Source organism: Trichosurus vulpecula, chromosome 4, assembly GCF_011100635.1.
Source record: "Trichosurus vulpecula isolate mTriVul1 chromosome 4, mTriVul1.pri, whole genome shotgun sequence".
Classification (NCBI taxonomy): domain Eukaryota; kingdom Metazoa; phylum Chordata; class Mammalia; order Diprotodontia; family Phalangeridae; genus Trichosurus; species Trichosurus vulpecula.
This window is the reverse complement of record NC_050576.1, coordinates 438,385,298-438,401,587: the sequence shown is the minus strand read 5'-3', so window position 1 is coordinate 438,401,587 and position 16,290 is coordinate 438,385,298. Positions and strand designations below refer to the sequence as shown.

Sequence of the window (16,290 nt, the reverse complement as noted above, 5' to 3'; positions counted from 1 at the left end):
TTCAATTCTTCTGAGAACAGTTTATTCCCATCCTTTGACTACTTGCTAATGAGGGAATGTCTCTTGGTAGTAAGGATACACTAACTTCATCCTCCAGTGCCTTGTCCTGAAGTGGAGGGGACAGTGGCATCTCAAAGGCAATGCTAATAGAGTGAATTTTCTATAAGTGCTACCTACCATGCTGGGGAGGCCTGGACCAGCCCGGTACAATTTGGAGAGGCTTATCACCAGAAGGTGGGCCACAAACCAACATAAACCACACTCACACACTCACACACACACACACACACACACACACACACACACACACACAGAGGCATGCTCATACTCTGAGTACTTTGGCTTCTCTCTAAGCTCCTTTTTTTTAGTGGACAGACTAGCTGGAGCTCAGAAATGGACACATCAGGTCTCTCCCTCTGCCAAAGCCCTTTTTCACAGAGCTTCCCACATGCTTGTCTGGCCTCATTGGAAGGTATTTTAAAGCCAAGGTGTTGTACAGCCTCTGCCCTGAGAATTTCGGTTCAGCCTGTGGTGGCAGCCTCCACCCACTCCAGGTCCCACAAAATCAGGAATAAGCCTTGACTGCAGAGATTGTAGAATAAGCAAATCAGAGATTTGAAGTTGGAAGAGACCTTAGAGCATATCTTGTCCCAAACCCCTCCTTCTGCTGAAGAAGAAGCAGGTGCAGAGAGAGGAAGATACAGTCACATGGGTGAGTAACAGAACTGAGGAACCCAAGCCTGGTCTCCAAATCCAGAGCTCCTGCCACTGCCCAGCTCCCTCCCAAGGGTGGTGCTCGCCCTTCACCCTCATTGACATTCACGACAAATCCTCTCCATTTCTGGTCAGATAGTCTTGCCACAAAACACCCAGAGGCCAGACCTTGACCTGCCATGACAAAGCCCTCAACCCCAGCATCAAAGGAAAATATTGAGCATCTTGAAGCAGCCAGAAGAGCTGACCCACTTACCAGTAGCAGCTGGTGGCTTGTCCCTTGGCCTTGCTCCAGCCAATGCTCTGGAACTCACTTCTGATGTCCTCAGAGTCCAGCTCCCAGGGGAGACAGTGTGAGGCTCCAGCAGACCATGCAGGCAGTCCATGAATGCAGAGCCAGAGTACAACCTGTCTGCAGCATTGAATAGTGGGCCTAAACCCACCCAGGCTTGGGTTTTTGAACTCTTTTTTTATTTTTTATTTTTTTTTTGTCTTTGAACTCTTGAAAGAATCATTGAAGAAATGACCTGAAGAAAATCCATGTACTTCTACAAATCACTGAGTTGTCTCTTTGACAGTTTTTTTCTGGAAAGGAGAACCACAATATTCAAGATTTATTCCATATGCATAAAATTCAATTCCTCCCTCCCTCCTTTCTCTTTGCTTGCTTGCTTCTTTCCTTCTTTCTTTTGTTCCTTCCTTCATTCCTTCCTTCCTTCTCCCAGAACTGCCCATGCCATAGAAACCCCATTTATTCTCTTAAATGATGGACTTGGGGTGACACTTTGCTCTCTTGGACCACACAGTTGCCCTTCAGATTTCCACCATAGTGGTAGTGACAGATGAGGAAACTGAGGCCCAGCGAAGCTAAGGAAGGCTTCAAATCAAGACTGGATGATCACTTGTCAGTTGAGTGACCAAGAGGATTCTCAAGCCTTTTCCAGATCAGAGAGTCCATGAATTTTCTGGAGAGAACAAGGCTGGGGTGGGGAGGGGTGAGCCCTCTGTCCTTGCAGGTTATGCCCATGTCTGTCTGTCTGTCATGGGATGCTGCTGCTCTCCCGTCTGCTTCTGTTTGATCCCCACTTTTCATCTGAGCCTCCCCTTCCTTTCAGCCCCAAACCCCGTCTTCCTGTCAGTGAAGAGCCATTTCCACATTCCTCTGACTTCCCTCTTCTCCCACCCTGGGCAATATGCTTGTCCCTTTCCCCCAAGTCTCTGCATCTTCTTTGCTTCCTAATCTCTCTAGCTCAGCTTCTTCAAGAGGAATCTCCTCTGTTCTGGGTGTGCTTGGCTCAGCTCCAACGTTTGTTGATGGGAAATTAAGTGATTACACTTTCCTGTCCAATCACTGCTCTTGTAGCTTCTGCCTCCCTGAGTTGGCTCAGCAGCTGAAGTTGGAGGAGAGAAATCAAGTCAGGCTGGAAGCTTGAGAACCCCCTTAGCCACCTCTGCTCACCTCTCTTAGTCCAATAAGGAAGGGGTGTGGTAGGAGATTTAAACATCATTGCACAGCCAGGATGAAAGGTATTTGGTGCTCACCCTTCCAGCTGATCCTGTCAAAGTGCTCCCTGAGGGATTAGTTGGGAGCAGACCTTGGCAGGGGACAGGAGGGCATCCACATGGAGGAAAACCACAAGAGAGGCCACTGGGCCCTGCTTAACCCAGGAGAGGACAACGAACTGGTACGTGCCGCTTTCCCAGGCAGAGCCGGTATCTGGGGGAAGGAAGCTTCTCAGCCTCCTGGAGGCATTTGAGAGACCTATAGGTGGCTGAAACTTCCCAGGCTCCTGTAGGTCTACGGGAAGCATTTAGCTGGGGGGCCAGTTTCAAGGCAGATCATTTTTGGGGACAGGACAGTGCAGGCACAGACTGACCCCTGGCTCTGGAGCCAGAGGACCTGAGCTCTTACCCACCTTGGACGTCTTTCGTACGTGTATATATCATGCGCCTCTGATGAGTGACCTTGAGTTTGCCCTCTTGAAAATCAGGGGGGTGCCCCGACGGCCTCTAAGGTCCCTGCTAGCTCTAAAGCCACAATCCTGGGGCTAGAGCTGCAGGATAAGGGGAAAGTGCCTTCTGGGGCACTGGAGTCTTCTCTTCCCCGTTTTTATTTTAAGTAGGCTTTGAGTGGCGGACTTTGGCAAAGGACAATAACCTTCATCCACGACTGTTTTTATTTTGTATTGGGCTCCCTCCATCTTTGTGTTTAAATCACAATGGGTGTCTGTATGCAGTGTTTGATGTCATGGGGAGCCAGTGGAGAATCAAGGCCATTCAGTACTTAGATCAGCAGGGCATAGCAGCCTGTGCCCCACACGGGGAGCCAGGAGTCCAAGCTGGCTGGGGTATCTGGGGCTGAGCATCTGTCCCCTCTGGGCTTCAGTTTCTTCCCACGTAAAACAGGGAGGTTCAGCTAGATAATCCCTCTACTTCTCACTCCCCCAAGCCCCTTACTTGCTTCTCTTTTATCAATATAATCTCAGCTGTGCAGGATTCCCAGGCTTCTGGCCAAAGGAGAGCGGGACATTTGTAAGAACTGAGTGTCTTTTTAAAGATCAAGCCAAATTGCGCTCTGTGGGCTTGGTAGTAGTTTTTTTTTTTTTAAAGAATTAAAATTTTATTAAATAGTCAGGGCAGCCTCATGTTGACCGACTGCTCACTGGGAATCAGTCCCGTGGGCATTTTTAATGCGAATGAAAGAACAATTATCTTCCATGATCCCCCCCCCCTTACCCAACTCTTGTGTGTCCCTAATCCTCCCCCTCCCCCCAACAAATCTGGTGTAACATAGTCTTAGGGAGAAAGCAGGTGGGGAAAAGGTTGTCAAAGAGGGAGTGTGGGTGAGAAAGCAGATTGTTGATACATGAACCTAGTCATTTCCCTGTCTGTAAGGAAAATCCTGCCTGTTTCTTCCTGGAAGTGGCTGTGGAGGCCACTGAGTCAAATCTGACCGTTTTATAGAAGAGGAAGCTGTGGGAGAGAGAGATTAAATCACTTGCTCAGGACCCTAGTGGTAGATAGGATTGAAACCCCGATCCTGGGTTTTCTCTGCCCTCAGTCTGTTTCTCAGGAATTCATTAGATCCTTTCTTCTCCCGTGCTTTGAGACCTTTTCTGATTTTTTTGAGTACAATTAAAGGGACTGTTGGAGTACAGAACATACATGCATATACACACATGTATGTATGTATAAACACATATGCATACAGTAGGTGCCTAATTTTTGTCGTTCAGTGGCTTTAGTTGTGTCAGACTCTCTGTGACTCCATTTGGAGTTTTCTTGGCAAAGATACTAGTATGTTTTGCTTTTTCCTTCTCCAGCTTATTTTACGGATGAGGAAATTGGGGAAAACATGGTGAAGTGACTTGCCCAGGGTCACACAGCTAGTTTAAGTGTCTGAAGCCAGATCAGTCTTCCTGACTTCAAGCCCATCGCTCTATCCACTGTGCCACCCCACTGACCTAGATGCCTCATAAGGGCTTCTTTTTTCACTTCTTATGTTATGAAGCCTGTTCAATATGTGGTGTTGTTCTTACTTGGTTTATGACGGTCACTGACTCTCATTAAGGACTATGAAGGACTTTGGGCTGCTTGAGTAAAGCTTTTTATGAGCCACTACTTTTATCCCCATATTCAGAGGGGCAAACTGAGGCTGCAGAGGGTTATTTGAGCCTTCAGATCCAGTGTTTGCTTCTGGAATGGGTACAAGGAAACAAGACTGTCCCTGGGAGTCCAGGAAGGTTACTGCTGGCTGAGGGCTCTGGTTGCTTTCTGCCATCTCCACCTGGGATGAAAGGGGAGGGAAGGCTTTTCTTCTTCAAAGCTTGGGTTGCTGGCTTTCCCCTACTTTCTCCTTTCTCTGCCTCTGTTCCTGCTCTACCCTGCAGAGTTCAGGACATACACATGTAATGCCAATGAGATATTCATAGCAATTGCTATGAATATACATATGTATTTCCAGGGTTGGTTTGTAAAATATAAAAAACTCTCTATCTCCAAGACAAAACCAAAATATTTATTTGAATACTATAAGGATATCAGAAGGCAAGCTTTAGCAAGGTACTCATCACCAATCCAGGGAGTACCTACATCTTAAGTGTTCTTTAAGGTCCCCTAGGCAAGCAAGTTCCCCTCTGTCTGCAGCCTGGCCACCACCCACTGCTCTCTCCATCCCTGCCTCTCCCTCCAAGCAATACAATATATATGGTTTCCAATCAAAGACTCAGCACTTGATTAACACTGAGAAACTTGGAAATCAGCACTTAGCTGGAAAGGTGTGGAAATCCCTGTGGCCCAGAGCCTAATCAGCTCTGCATCAGGGCTCTATGTGAGGCCTATAAATGGATGGGGAAGATCCTATATCCTATTAACCTTATATTCAGCTCCAAGATCTTACATGCCCTTTACATAGGCCAATGGGACTTTAGGGACAACTTGTATCAGCATAATTCTCATGACAATATAAAAGGGATAGCACAAAATAAACACATCATGAGACCTATATAATACATATCAATTGAAGAATGATAAAACAATAAGCTATATGTGATCTTAGAGTGGGGGCTTGAGCATGAGCACCCCATCATTCTTTTCTCAAATGAATGGGACTCAAAATCCCTTGGGGGAAGGGGCAAAGGTCTCAGCTTCTAAAACTACTTCCTGCACAGTTTGGATGTAGAGCTGCCCCTGCTTTGAGAGGTCCATTTCAAGGGGTTAGTGCTTTAGCCGGTATCCAGAGTTTGGTCAATGACAGGTCCAGGGTAATAAATTATAGTTAGGACAGAGAGTAATGTCTAGCTTAAGCAATCAATCATCTACAAGTGGAGAGTATTTGTAGCCTGGAGGAGACAAATCTAACAAAAAAGGTTAAATAAAGGCCAAAAAAGAATAGGTAGACAATAACCAGAAGTAGGGTAAATATAGGCTGGTATCTTTCTGATAGGGCTATTTCAAATCTGATGAGGACTCCAGCTACGCAGCATCAATTCGACCTCATAGCCAAGACTCAGGAATAATCAGGTGGGAAAAGTACCTTTTCAAAATAACTCCATGAGGAAACTAAGCCAGGAGGATCACATCCTATATAGAGACTAAAATTGTCCTCACAGCTTTTCCCCAAACCTCTATGTGTTAACAGTACAGTATCATATTCCCTCTGAGTGGCTTGTGGCATTTATTGGCATTAGCCATGCTTCTGGAGTCCATTTTTATTTTACTCACCAGGACTGCATTAATTCCAATCTTCTTCGTTGCAAATTGGTATCTTCCCTCAGGCAAATTTAAAGTCATATCTCTCAATACATCTATCCCAATGATGTATTCAGGAACAGGTACAATCACCACTGTATATTGTTTCTTGGGTAGTTGCCCAATTTTCATCGTTAGTTTAACTTGTCTGGCTGGTATTTCAGCCCCTCTCAGTCCTGTGATGGTAATAGAGGTTCCATGTTTAAATTTATCAGGGTTTCCATATGTAAGAGAGGCCTCTGCTCCAGTATCTATTAATGCTCTAGCTACAGTGGTTACTCCATTTTTCCACTATATGGTTAAAAATACAATATGGGGTCTGTAATTCTGTCTGTGCACTTCTTTAATCTGGACTGGGGCTTGGCCAATTTCCTATTCTCCCTGCAGGTATGACAAACTTGAATAGAATGGTTCAGGAGGAGCTGTAGGGACAGTTCTTACTTCCCTATTCAGTCTAATATTAATTCCCTTTTCCCAGTACATATTATATAGTTCCTTAGTTGGAACACCATCTATTTTTCCATAATCTATCCCTGCTCTCAATAAAGCCATAAACAATTCTCTCCTTGTAAATTTATTCTGACTTTGAATCCGTTGGCTATTTTCTTTTCTCTCTTGAGGAAATTTATCTTTTCCCCATTCCCCTAAGTCATCTAACTGGGAAATCCTACCCATCCTCCAAAAGAGGATGTCCTATTTCCCCAATTAGTAAAGTCAGAATTATGTGTTTGTAAGCAGCAGGAGGAGTTTTTACTATTATGTTTCTACGAGGGACCATCAAAGGAGTGCTGTGATACACATCTGCATCCCCTCCTATTGTTGCAGTTTTCATCACCTCTTCCTTTAACTTCCTCATACAATCCCTAAGTGAATACCAAGGTCTATCTCCACGAGGCCACATAGAGTCAGTGGGGTACTGTTTATGTCATTCCTCTACAGCTAAAGCTAACAAAGTAGTCCCACTGTTGCCTCCTTGAATACTGTGATCCCTAAAAGCTTGTTGTACAAAGGGATTCTGACTAATGCCTATAAATTTCAAGCAATCTGTTTTATGTACCCATACTCCTCCAGCCCCCTCATCACTGATTCTCACCATCCAAGACACTAATGATTCTCCAACTTTTTGGGTGAATCAGCTTGTTATATCTGTGACTTCCTGCTGTGTAAAATCCTCAGATATTTCCTTAAACATTCTGTGCCCCCCCCCCCCCGGTTCTCTTGCTTCCTTTGTATTATTGGACAAGCATCCACATTCCTAGAAGACTTCTCATCTGAATTTGCTTCATCTTCCACCCCTATGTCTTCCTCCCAGGTGTCTGGGTCCCAATCAGGTCTCATAGATGCAAGGGCTGCATACACCTTTCTTTTGTTAACTTTTCTCTTCCTTGTCCAAGCTAAACTCACAGCTGCCTTTTCTGCTACCACCTGATGCTTTCTAGCTTGCTCTTCTAAAGGAAAGTTTTGACACTGTAGCATAGAATACTCCTCATGCAAATCAGCTAACTCCTTTTCCACCTGAACCTTTTCCTCCAGCTATCTGTCTCTACTTTTACACATAATACAGTAACTTGTCAACACCACCCATCCTCTTCTACGTACCCCAGCCATTTCTTTCCCAGGTTCTATTAGTATTACTTGCAAACATCATTCGAAGTCCATGGGTTCTCCCTTCTGTAGTGTCGGTTCTCAGTTTTCCCAAACTCCTGTACTTTTAGCCCATTCTCTCACCAGGGAGGAATAAGGTAAATCTTCCCATCCTGGGATACTCATTTCCTTCCCTAGAGCCTTTCTGTTTATATTTTGTCATCCCGTCCCCTTTGCCAAATGTAGCACCAATGCGGCACTCATAGCAGCTGCTATGCATATGCATATGTATTTTCAGGGTTGGTTTGCAAAATATAATAAACTCTTCCTCCAAGACAAAACCAAAATATTTATTTGGAACATTGCTATTAGGATACCAGAAGGCAAGATTTTCAAGGTGCTCCATCCCCAATCCAGGGAGTGCCTACATCTTAAGCATTCTTTAAGTTCCCCTAGGCAAGCAAGTTCCCCTCTGTCTGGGGCTTTGCCACCACCCAGTTCTCTTAGCACTGAGAAGCTTGGAAATCAGCACTTAATTTGAAAGGCGTGGAAATCCCTGTGACCTGAGCCTAATTGGCTCTGCATCAGGGCTCTATGTGAGGCCTATTAATGGGCAGGAAAGATCTTATATGCCATTAACTTTACAACACACACACACACACACACACACACACACACACACACACACACATACACACACAGAGTTCCTGGAGGCCATTGGTCTTCCCTCTGGTCCCTGGGAGCTTGGAGGCTAACCTGAGCACTGCTGAGCAAAGTCAAAAATCTGGTACCATTTTTAGGGACCCTGAAAGGTCCCCCCATGTGCTCCTTGTTTCCACTCAATTTAATTCAGACAAACATCTTTCCAGTGTGTGTAAGAAGGTCTTGTTGGTCCAAACCTAAGTGGGCAAGGACCCAGGTAGCCAGGAAGCTTGTCAGGACTACCAGAAGCCTAGAGGCCGGGGACTGGGCTTGGGTAGGGGGACAAGACTCAGCAGAGGGGCCGAGGAAGAGAAAGGTGACCCCATCTCTCTATTCTGAACTCCACACCATGCAGGGAGGGAACAAGCAGAGAATCAGTTTACAAGTCCTCAGGGGACCTTGGCCTTTTCATGTCTTTACCACAATAAGCAGGTTGATGCCTCCACCAACATCAATCTCCCTGCCTTGTCTTGCCATGCAATTCAGATGAGATGTTTGTGAAGAGTTTTGAAGATGGCTAAACTCTAATCAGAAGAGACTGGTTGAGCCAGTGATGACATGAGGGTCACCTAACAGGAAGTGAGAAAGCCTGGACTTAGTGTTCTTTTTTCCCAAATGGGGAACAATCCACCATCATTTGTGAGCACCCATTATGTGGGTAAACACAGTATATTGGGATTCAATTTGAGTACTCAAGGATCCTGATGGTCAAACCAAGCTAGGACCCATCATCCACTGGAACACACAACTCTCTCCCCATTAAAAAACAGCACAAGCCCATACAAAAATATCCATAGAGTCAAGTGTTCGTGTGAGGGAAGATGGAGATTACAGGGACCCAAGGACAGGCATTTAGCTGGAGCCCACATTTTTGTCAAAGGGTCAGAGAGCCAGAAGGAAACCTGAAAGGCCTCTCCCTAACCCTTTTTACAGAGATGAGGAAATGGGCTCAGAGGAGTCAAGCAGCTTGCCCAAGGTCATGCAGGTAATACCTGGCAGAACCATCATTCCAGTCTAGGGCTGCTGACTCTTGACCCAGCCCTCTTTCCCTTGAGGTCAGAGAAAATACAGAGGTGATCATGGCCGGGTTCTTGTAGCTTGTCAGACTGGACTGCAATCAGCATGAAATGCACCAGCACACTAGAGTTAAGTAATAATAATCATATTACCCAAGGGCAGGATGGGTGTGAGGCCTGACTTTTCAACAGTGTTCATGAAAAGAAAAAAAGATCTCAGGGCTTTAGGGGACCACAAGCTTGACCTGAGTGAACTGCATGAGTCCCCTGAGTTTGCCATTGTTTAAGTGCTGGGTTCAGATTTTGGGAGCCAATTGCACTCCACTCAAAGACTGTGAGACTAAGTCCAGGAGCTGTAGAGGAAAAGCGATATTGAGAAACTGGCAGATGTTCAGAGAAGGGCAACCAGGCCAGTGCAGGATCTGGGACCCTGGCTCTGCAAGGAGCAGTGAAAGACCTGGGGAAGATTGAGCCTGAAGAAGGCAAAGATGGACTCCATCAAGAAATCTGCTTTGTTCAAGATGTTGGAATTAAGACTAATTGGTGGAAGGCAGATTTCATCTCATTGTCAGAAAAAAATATCCAAAAATGGAATGAACTTTCTTGTAAGGTCATGAGTTCCCTCTCACTGAAAATCTCCCACAGGAGACTGGAGAGTAACCCAGCAGGGGGCCTTTGGAGAGGTTTGCACATGGAAGGGAAGTTTCATAGAAAACAGGACATGTAAGCCAAGCTCCGACACTATCGCTGGGTGACCATGAGTCAGTCATGTAACCTTTCTGTGCGTCAGTCTCCTCAGATGTCAGAAACCCAAACAAACAGCCGTAGCCCTTGCCCTACTTCTTTGATAGCATTTCTGGGAGAAAGGCACTTTTCCAGAAACATTTTCCCTACATTGACAACTAGAGATCATCCAACGGCCGAGGAGCAGGTGTGTTGATCCCCTGCCTTCTCATGTCATTGGAAAGAACTTTGGGTGTTGAGTTTGGGCCTCACAGGATCACAGGATCATAGATTTGGAGTTGGCAGGGGTATTGAAGGCCCCCATGTTCATTTCCCCTCAGCCCCAGTTTGCAAAAGAAGCTCAGTGAACTGCTTAGTTCATGGTCCCTCATGTAGAAAGTATCATAGGAAGAATCTGAACTCAGGTCTTCCTGGCTCCAAGTCCAGTTTTCCATCCACTGTGTGATGCTGATATGATTTCTGTGTTCAAGGGCTTGAAAGGCCAGGGGAGAAGGGAATTGGGTCTAGGTCATAGATTTAGAGATGGAGGGGGACTTGAAGGGTATTCAGTCCACCCCTCTCATTTCTTTTACAATAAGATAACTAAGCTCTGGAGAAGGTAAGTGACTTGTCCAAGGTCCCACAGGTAGTAAGAGTGACAACCAGCATTTGAACTCAGATCTCCTCACTTTGCACCTGATATTTTCCTTCCTGCCCTTGCCTATCTGCCCTGTGGCCACATTGTGCTTGGCCCCAAAGGCCAATTTAAGCTGGGGGTCAGGAACGACTTCCTGACAATGAGGTCTCTCTCCTAGTAGGATGGGCTCCCAGGGGGCAGTGGGCTCCTCCTCATTGGCAGTCTGTAAGGAGAGGCTGGATCATAGATGGGCTTCTTGGCCAGCTCCAGGTACCTGGCCAGGCTGGCAAATGAGGGATCCTACCAGCCTGTAGTCTCTGGGAATCTCAGGGTGCTTCGTTTTTGTGGGAGCCCTTAGTTATTACCATTATAGGGGCCTGTCAGAGGCGGCAAGCCACGTCTGAAGGAAATCCCAACTACAATCTACCCAGAAAGTGGTCATCCAGCATCTGCTGGTAGACCTCCAAGGAGGGGAAGCTTACCAGCTCCTGAGGAAGCCCATTCCATTTGGTGAATATGTTCTTTCTCATTTATTCTGCTTCCTTTTTTTTTAAATTTAAAATTTATTTTTAGTTTTCAACATTCATTTCTACAAGATTCTGAGTTACAAATTTTCTCCCCGTTTCTGCCCTCCCCCCACCCGAAGATGGCATGTATTCTGAATTTCCCTTTCTCCAGTCTGCCCTTCCTAGTATCACCCCACTCTGCTCCCCACCCCATCCCCTTTCCCCTTACTTTCTTGTAGGGCAAGATAGATTTCTATACCATCTTTTTTTTGGCCCTGAAGTATCTAACAGTCATAATCTCAAAATTTATCTAGTGGAAGAGAAATCTGACTTTGATTGTGTAGCTAGAGGTTGTAACTGTGATCGACAGACCAAAGGAAGATTTAGATTCAACATAAGAAAGGCCTTTCTGATAACTGAATTGCCCCAGTTGCAAAGGGCTTCCACATGAAGTAGTGGGTTCCCCATTACTGTTAAATCCTTAATCAGACTCTGGATTCACTCCCATCTCTGGTAAGTCCTTAATCAGACTCTGTGCAAACTTGTCAGGGATGTTGGAGAGCGGATTCATGAATCTGGAGGGAGCTGGGTTATCAGACTTCTAACATCTCCCCCAGTTTTGAGAGGGATTCTAAATGGGAAGGGGAGGAAGACAGAGGGAATATGAAAAGGAGAATTCCAGGAAATCCTATCCAACAAGGCTGTTCCCAAGCCAGCAGTGGGTGTGGGGTTGTGGAGGGAGAGAAGCCTTTGGGAAACATTGTAGCTTGATACAACATTGCATTGGAACAGGGAGAGAGACCTTGAGGAAGTCTTGAGTATGGGAGAATTGCTGATTAGAAAAGGTGGAGTCAGCACTGCAATGACTGAGTGTCCCCTGGGCTGAGTGCCATGTACCTGGTTTAGAAACTTCAGAGAGATAAAGGCAAGGGCAGAGCTGGAACAGAATATTTGGGGATGGGATCCCCCTAAAGCAAGAGCCCCAACCTGGTGGGTTTCAGCTCTACAGAAGTGAAGGGGAGGCATTTCTTTGATGTTTAAATTCAAGGGATTCAGGGCTTGCATTCTCACTCAGGACACCCTAAATTCTTAGGCAAGGAGTGTGGTGTCATAGAAAGTGGACCTGGGTGCAGGACTTAGCTCGCCTTACTTGTTACGTGCCCTGAGACCAGTCACTCTGCTACTCTAGGTTTAGTTTCTTTATCTACAAGATGGGCCTCAAGCTGTGCATTGCATGGGCTTGTGAAACTCAGAAAGAAAAAAAAGTACTGTAAGGCACCATCTACACATGTCATCATTATGTGACTTCTGGGAAAAGCAGACAGCTCCCAAAGGCTGTTGGTAGGTGGGCTTACCTCTGTATTCATGAGAAAAAGCAAAACTGAGCTCTTGGTTCATTCAGTCTTACGAAGTTCACATGTAGTTAACCAAGTTGATTCTACAAATGTTTCTGAAGGATTTACTTGGGGCCAGGAATCGTGATTTGCGCTGGGCTACAGATAGCCCCTGCTGCCAAGGATACTGTGGTCTATTAGGGACAGAACCAAAGAAATAGATAAACAGCTAAAGGGCAATGCCTGACACATAATTTTTGATTAAGGGACACCGGCCTCCTGGTCATTCCATGGACAGGACCCTCCATCTCTGGCTCTGGGCATTCTCTCTGGCCATCCTCCATGCCTGGGATCCTTTCCCTCCTCACCCCTGACTCCTGACCTCCCTGGCTTCTTTTAAGTCCCTAGTAAAACCCAACTTTCTACAGGAAGCATTCCCTAAATCCTCTCAATTCCAGTGCCTTCTCTCTGCCAATTATTTCCTATTTATTCTGTATAAAGCCTACTTTATATCTATTTATTTGAGCGTTGTCTTTTCCATTAGATCGTGAGCTCCTTGAGGTCAGGGATTACTTTTTGCCTCTTTTTGTATCCCCAGTGCTTAGCACAGTGCCTGGCAGATGGTAGACACTTAATAAATATTGATTGATTGAGAAGAGACAGAACACTAATAATTAGGGAAAATCAGGGCAGCTGTCCTATAGGAGGTGGCATATAAGCTGCACCTTGAAGGTAGTTCGGCCTAGTAAAAAGTGGAGAGGATGTATGCCAGGCACAGGGGGCTTCCTGTGCAAAGGCATAGAGATGGGAGAGAAGACGACAAATTTGGAAAATAGCAAGGAGAAGAGAACATAGAACATGTTTCCTTCCTTTCTGTAGAAAGGTCAGGAACTATAGGGGACAGAGTACTGCATCTCGTGCAAGAAGTGCTTGCCGTGTTCATTGATTTTTTTTAATTCTGGGGGGTGGGGAGAAGGGTTAGAAGGTCCAAATAATTGGCATAAAATCAAAAAGCAGCAAACTTTTTTTTTAAAGATGAGGCCACAGTAATATGTAGAAAGAAAATGGCAGAGTATGTATGTTATCCTCCTTCAAGGCAGTATAGCTCCCCTTTGCATTCTACTTCCAATAAAACATTTAATAATGTCCTCCAGGGCTCTGACCTGAGCCTTTGTCTCTTCTCGCTCAATACCACTTCACTTAGTGATCTCATCATGTCCCATGATGAATATAATTATCATGATTATGCTGATGATGCCCAGATATATTTATCCAGATTTAACCTCTCCTGTGCCCATTGTCACCACTGTTATTCAATATTGTGCTAGAAATGTTAGCTTTAGCAAAAAGAAAAAAAAAAGAAATTGAAGGAAATTAGAATAAGCAATGAGGAAACAAAACTCTCACTCTTTGCAGATGATATGATGGTATGGAGAATCCTGCAGAATCAACTAAAAATCAGTGGAAATAATTAACAACTTTAGCAAAGTTTCAGTATACAAAATAAACCCACATAAATCATCCATGTTTCCATAAATTACCAACAAAATTCAGTAGTAAGGGATAGAAAGAAAAAATTCTATTTAAAATAACTATAGACAATATAATACACTTGACGTTCTACCTGCCAAGACAAATCCATACCTGCCAAGACAAATCCATGAACTACATGAACACAATCACAAAACATTTTGCACACAAATAAAGTCAGATCTAAAGAATTGCCAAGATAGTAATTACTCATGGGCGGGCCAAGAAATATAATGAAAATGACAACTCCACCTAAGTTAATCTATTTATTCAGTACTATACCAATCAAACGATCCAAAATCATTTTATAGAGCTGGAAAAAATGATAAGAAAATTCATCGGGAAAACTAAAAAAGCCAAGAATATCAAGGGAATCAATGAACAAAAAAGTGAAGAAAAGCAGCGGAGTTGTACAGGATCCCCTAATGCGTTATAAATTGGTGATCACCGGAACGATATGGCACAGGCTAAGAAGCAGAACGTGGATCAGTGGGATGGCTTAGGTGCACAGTGTGCAGTAGTAAATAACCATAGTTATCTAGTGTTTGATAAACCCAAAGATCCAAACTTTTGGGACAAAAGCTAACTATTGGATAAAAACTACTGGGAAAACTGGAAAGCATTTTGGCAGAAACTAGGTATAGACCAACAGCTTACACCATATACCAGAGAAAGTTAAAATAGATACATAATTTACACATAAAGGGTGATTCCATAAGCACATTAGGGGAGTATGGAATAGTTAGTCTGTCAGATCTATGGGTAAGGGAAGAATTTTGGACCAAACAAGATACAGAGAGCATTATGAGATGTAAGATGGATAATTTTGTTTTCATTAAATAAAAAAAATTGAGCACACAAAACCAAATGCAGCCAAGATTAGGAGAAAAGCAGAAAACTGGGGAAAAATTTCTCTAATAAATGCCTCATTTCTCAAATATATAGAGAACAGAGTCAATTTTTTAAGAACAGGAGTCAGTTTCCAATCGATAAATGGTCTAAGAATATGAAGAGGCAGTTTCCAGAAGAAGAAATCAAAACTGCCTATATTCATATGAAAAATGCTCTGAATCATTATTGATTAGAGAAATGCAAATTAATACAACTCTGAGGTACTGCATCAAACCTATGAGATTGACTAATATAACAAAAAGGGAAAATGACAAACGTTGGAAGGGATGTGGAAACATTGGGACAGTGATGCATTGTTGGTGGAATTGTGAACTTATCCAACCACTCTGGAGAGCAATTTGGAACTATTCCCAAAGGGCTATCAAACTGTGTATATTCTTTGACCCAGCAATATCATTACTAGTTCTCTATCCCATAGAGATTAAGAAACAAAAAGGAAAAGGACCTACATGTACAAAATATTTATAGCAGTTCTTTTTGTGGGGATAAAGAATTGGAAATCAAGGGGATTGAACAATTTGTGGTGCATGATTGTGATGGAATATTATTATGCTATAATAAATGAGGAGCAATGTGGTTTCAGAAAAACTCTGGAAGACCTATGTGAATTAATGCAGATTGAACTGAGCAGAACCAAGAGATCATTGTACACAGTAACAGCGATATTGTAATGACAATTAGCTGTGAATGACTTAGTCATTCCTAGCAATACAATGATGGAAGACAATTTTAAAGAGCTCATGATGAAAAAATGCTGTCCACCTCTGGAGAGAGATCTGAGGGAGTCTGAATGCAGATCCAAGCATGCTTTTTTTAAACTTTATTTTTCTTGGGGGAGGGGGGTGTCTGTAGTTTCTTTCACAACGTGCCTAATATGGAAATATGTTTTACACGACTGTACATATATAACCTATGGCTCAATGAAGGGGGACGGGAAGGAGGGAGAAAATTTGGAACTCAAATTTAAAAATAATAGTGCTAAGAATTTTTATACGTAATTGAAAAAAATGAAAAAAGTGCAAACCAACCAACCCCTCTTTTGATCTTGAGATTCACATGTCTAACTGACTCTAAGAATTCCCCAGAGAAATGTTCCACAGACATCTTAAGCTCAACATGTCCAAACCCAAACTTAACATCATTCTTTTAAAACCCTCCTCTCCAAGTTTCTTATTGCTATTGAGGAGAGGCAGCTGGGTGGCACGTGGAAAGAACACTGTGCTTAGCGTCAAGAAGACCCGAGTTCAAGTCTGCCTTCAGACACTTCCTAGCTGTGTGACCCAAGTCACTTAACCCAGTTTGCCTCAGTTTCCTTATCTGCAAAATAAACCGCTGAAGGAAATGACAAATCACGCCAGTATCTCTGCCAAGAAAACCCAAAT

The 16,290-nt window shown here is 44.0% G+C and overlaps 1 protein-coding gene across 1 annotated transcript in view; it reads left to right on the top strand.

Moving 5' to 3' along the window:
* The first annotated feature begins 2,336 nt into the window (after positions 1–2,336).
* ATP13A5 (ATPase 13A5) overlaps positions 2,337–16,290 on the top strand; it is a 114,369-nt gene continuing 100,415 nt past the window's right edge. Inside the window, exon 1 of the mRNA XM_036756038.1 lies at positions 2,337–2,399. Within this exon, the coding sequence (XP_036611933.1) occupies positions 2,337–2,399 (63 nt within the window). The remainder of the gene's footprint in view (positions 2,400–16,290) is intronic.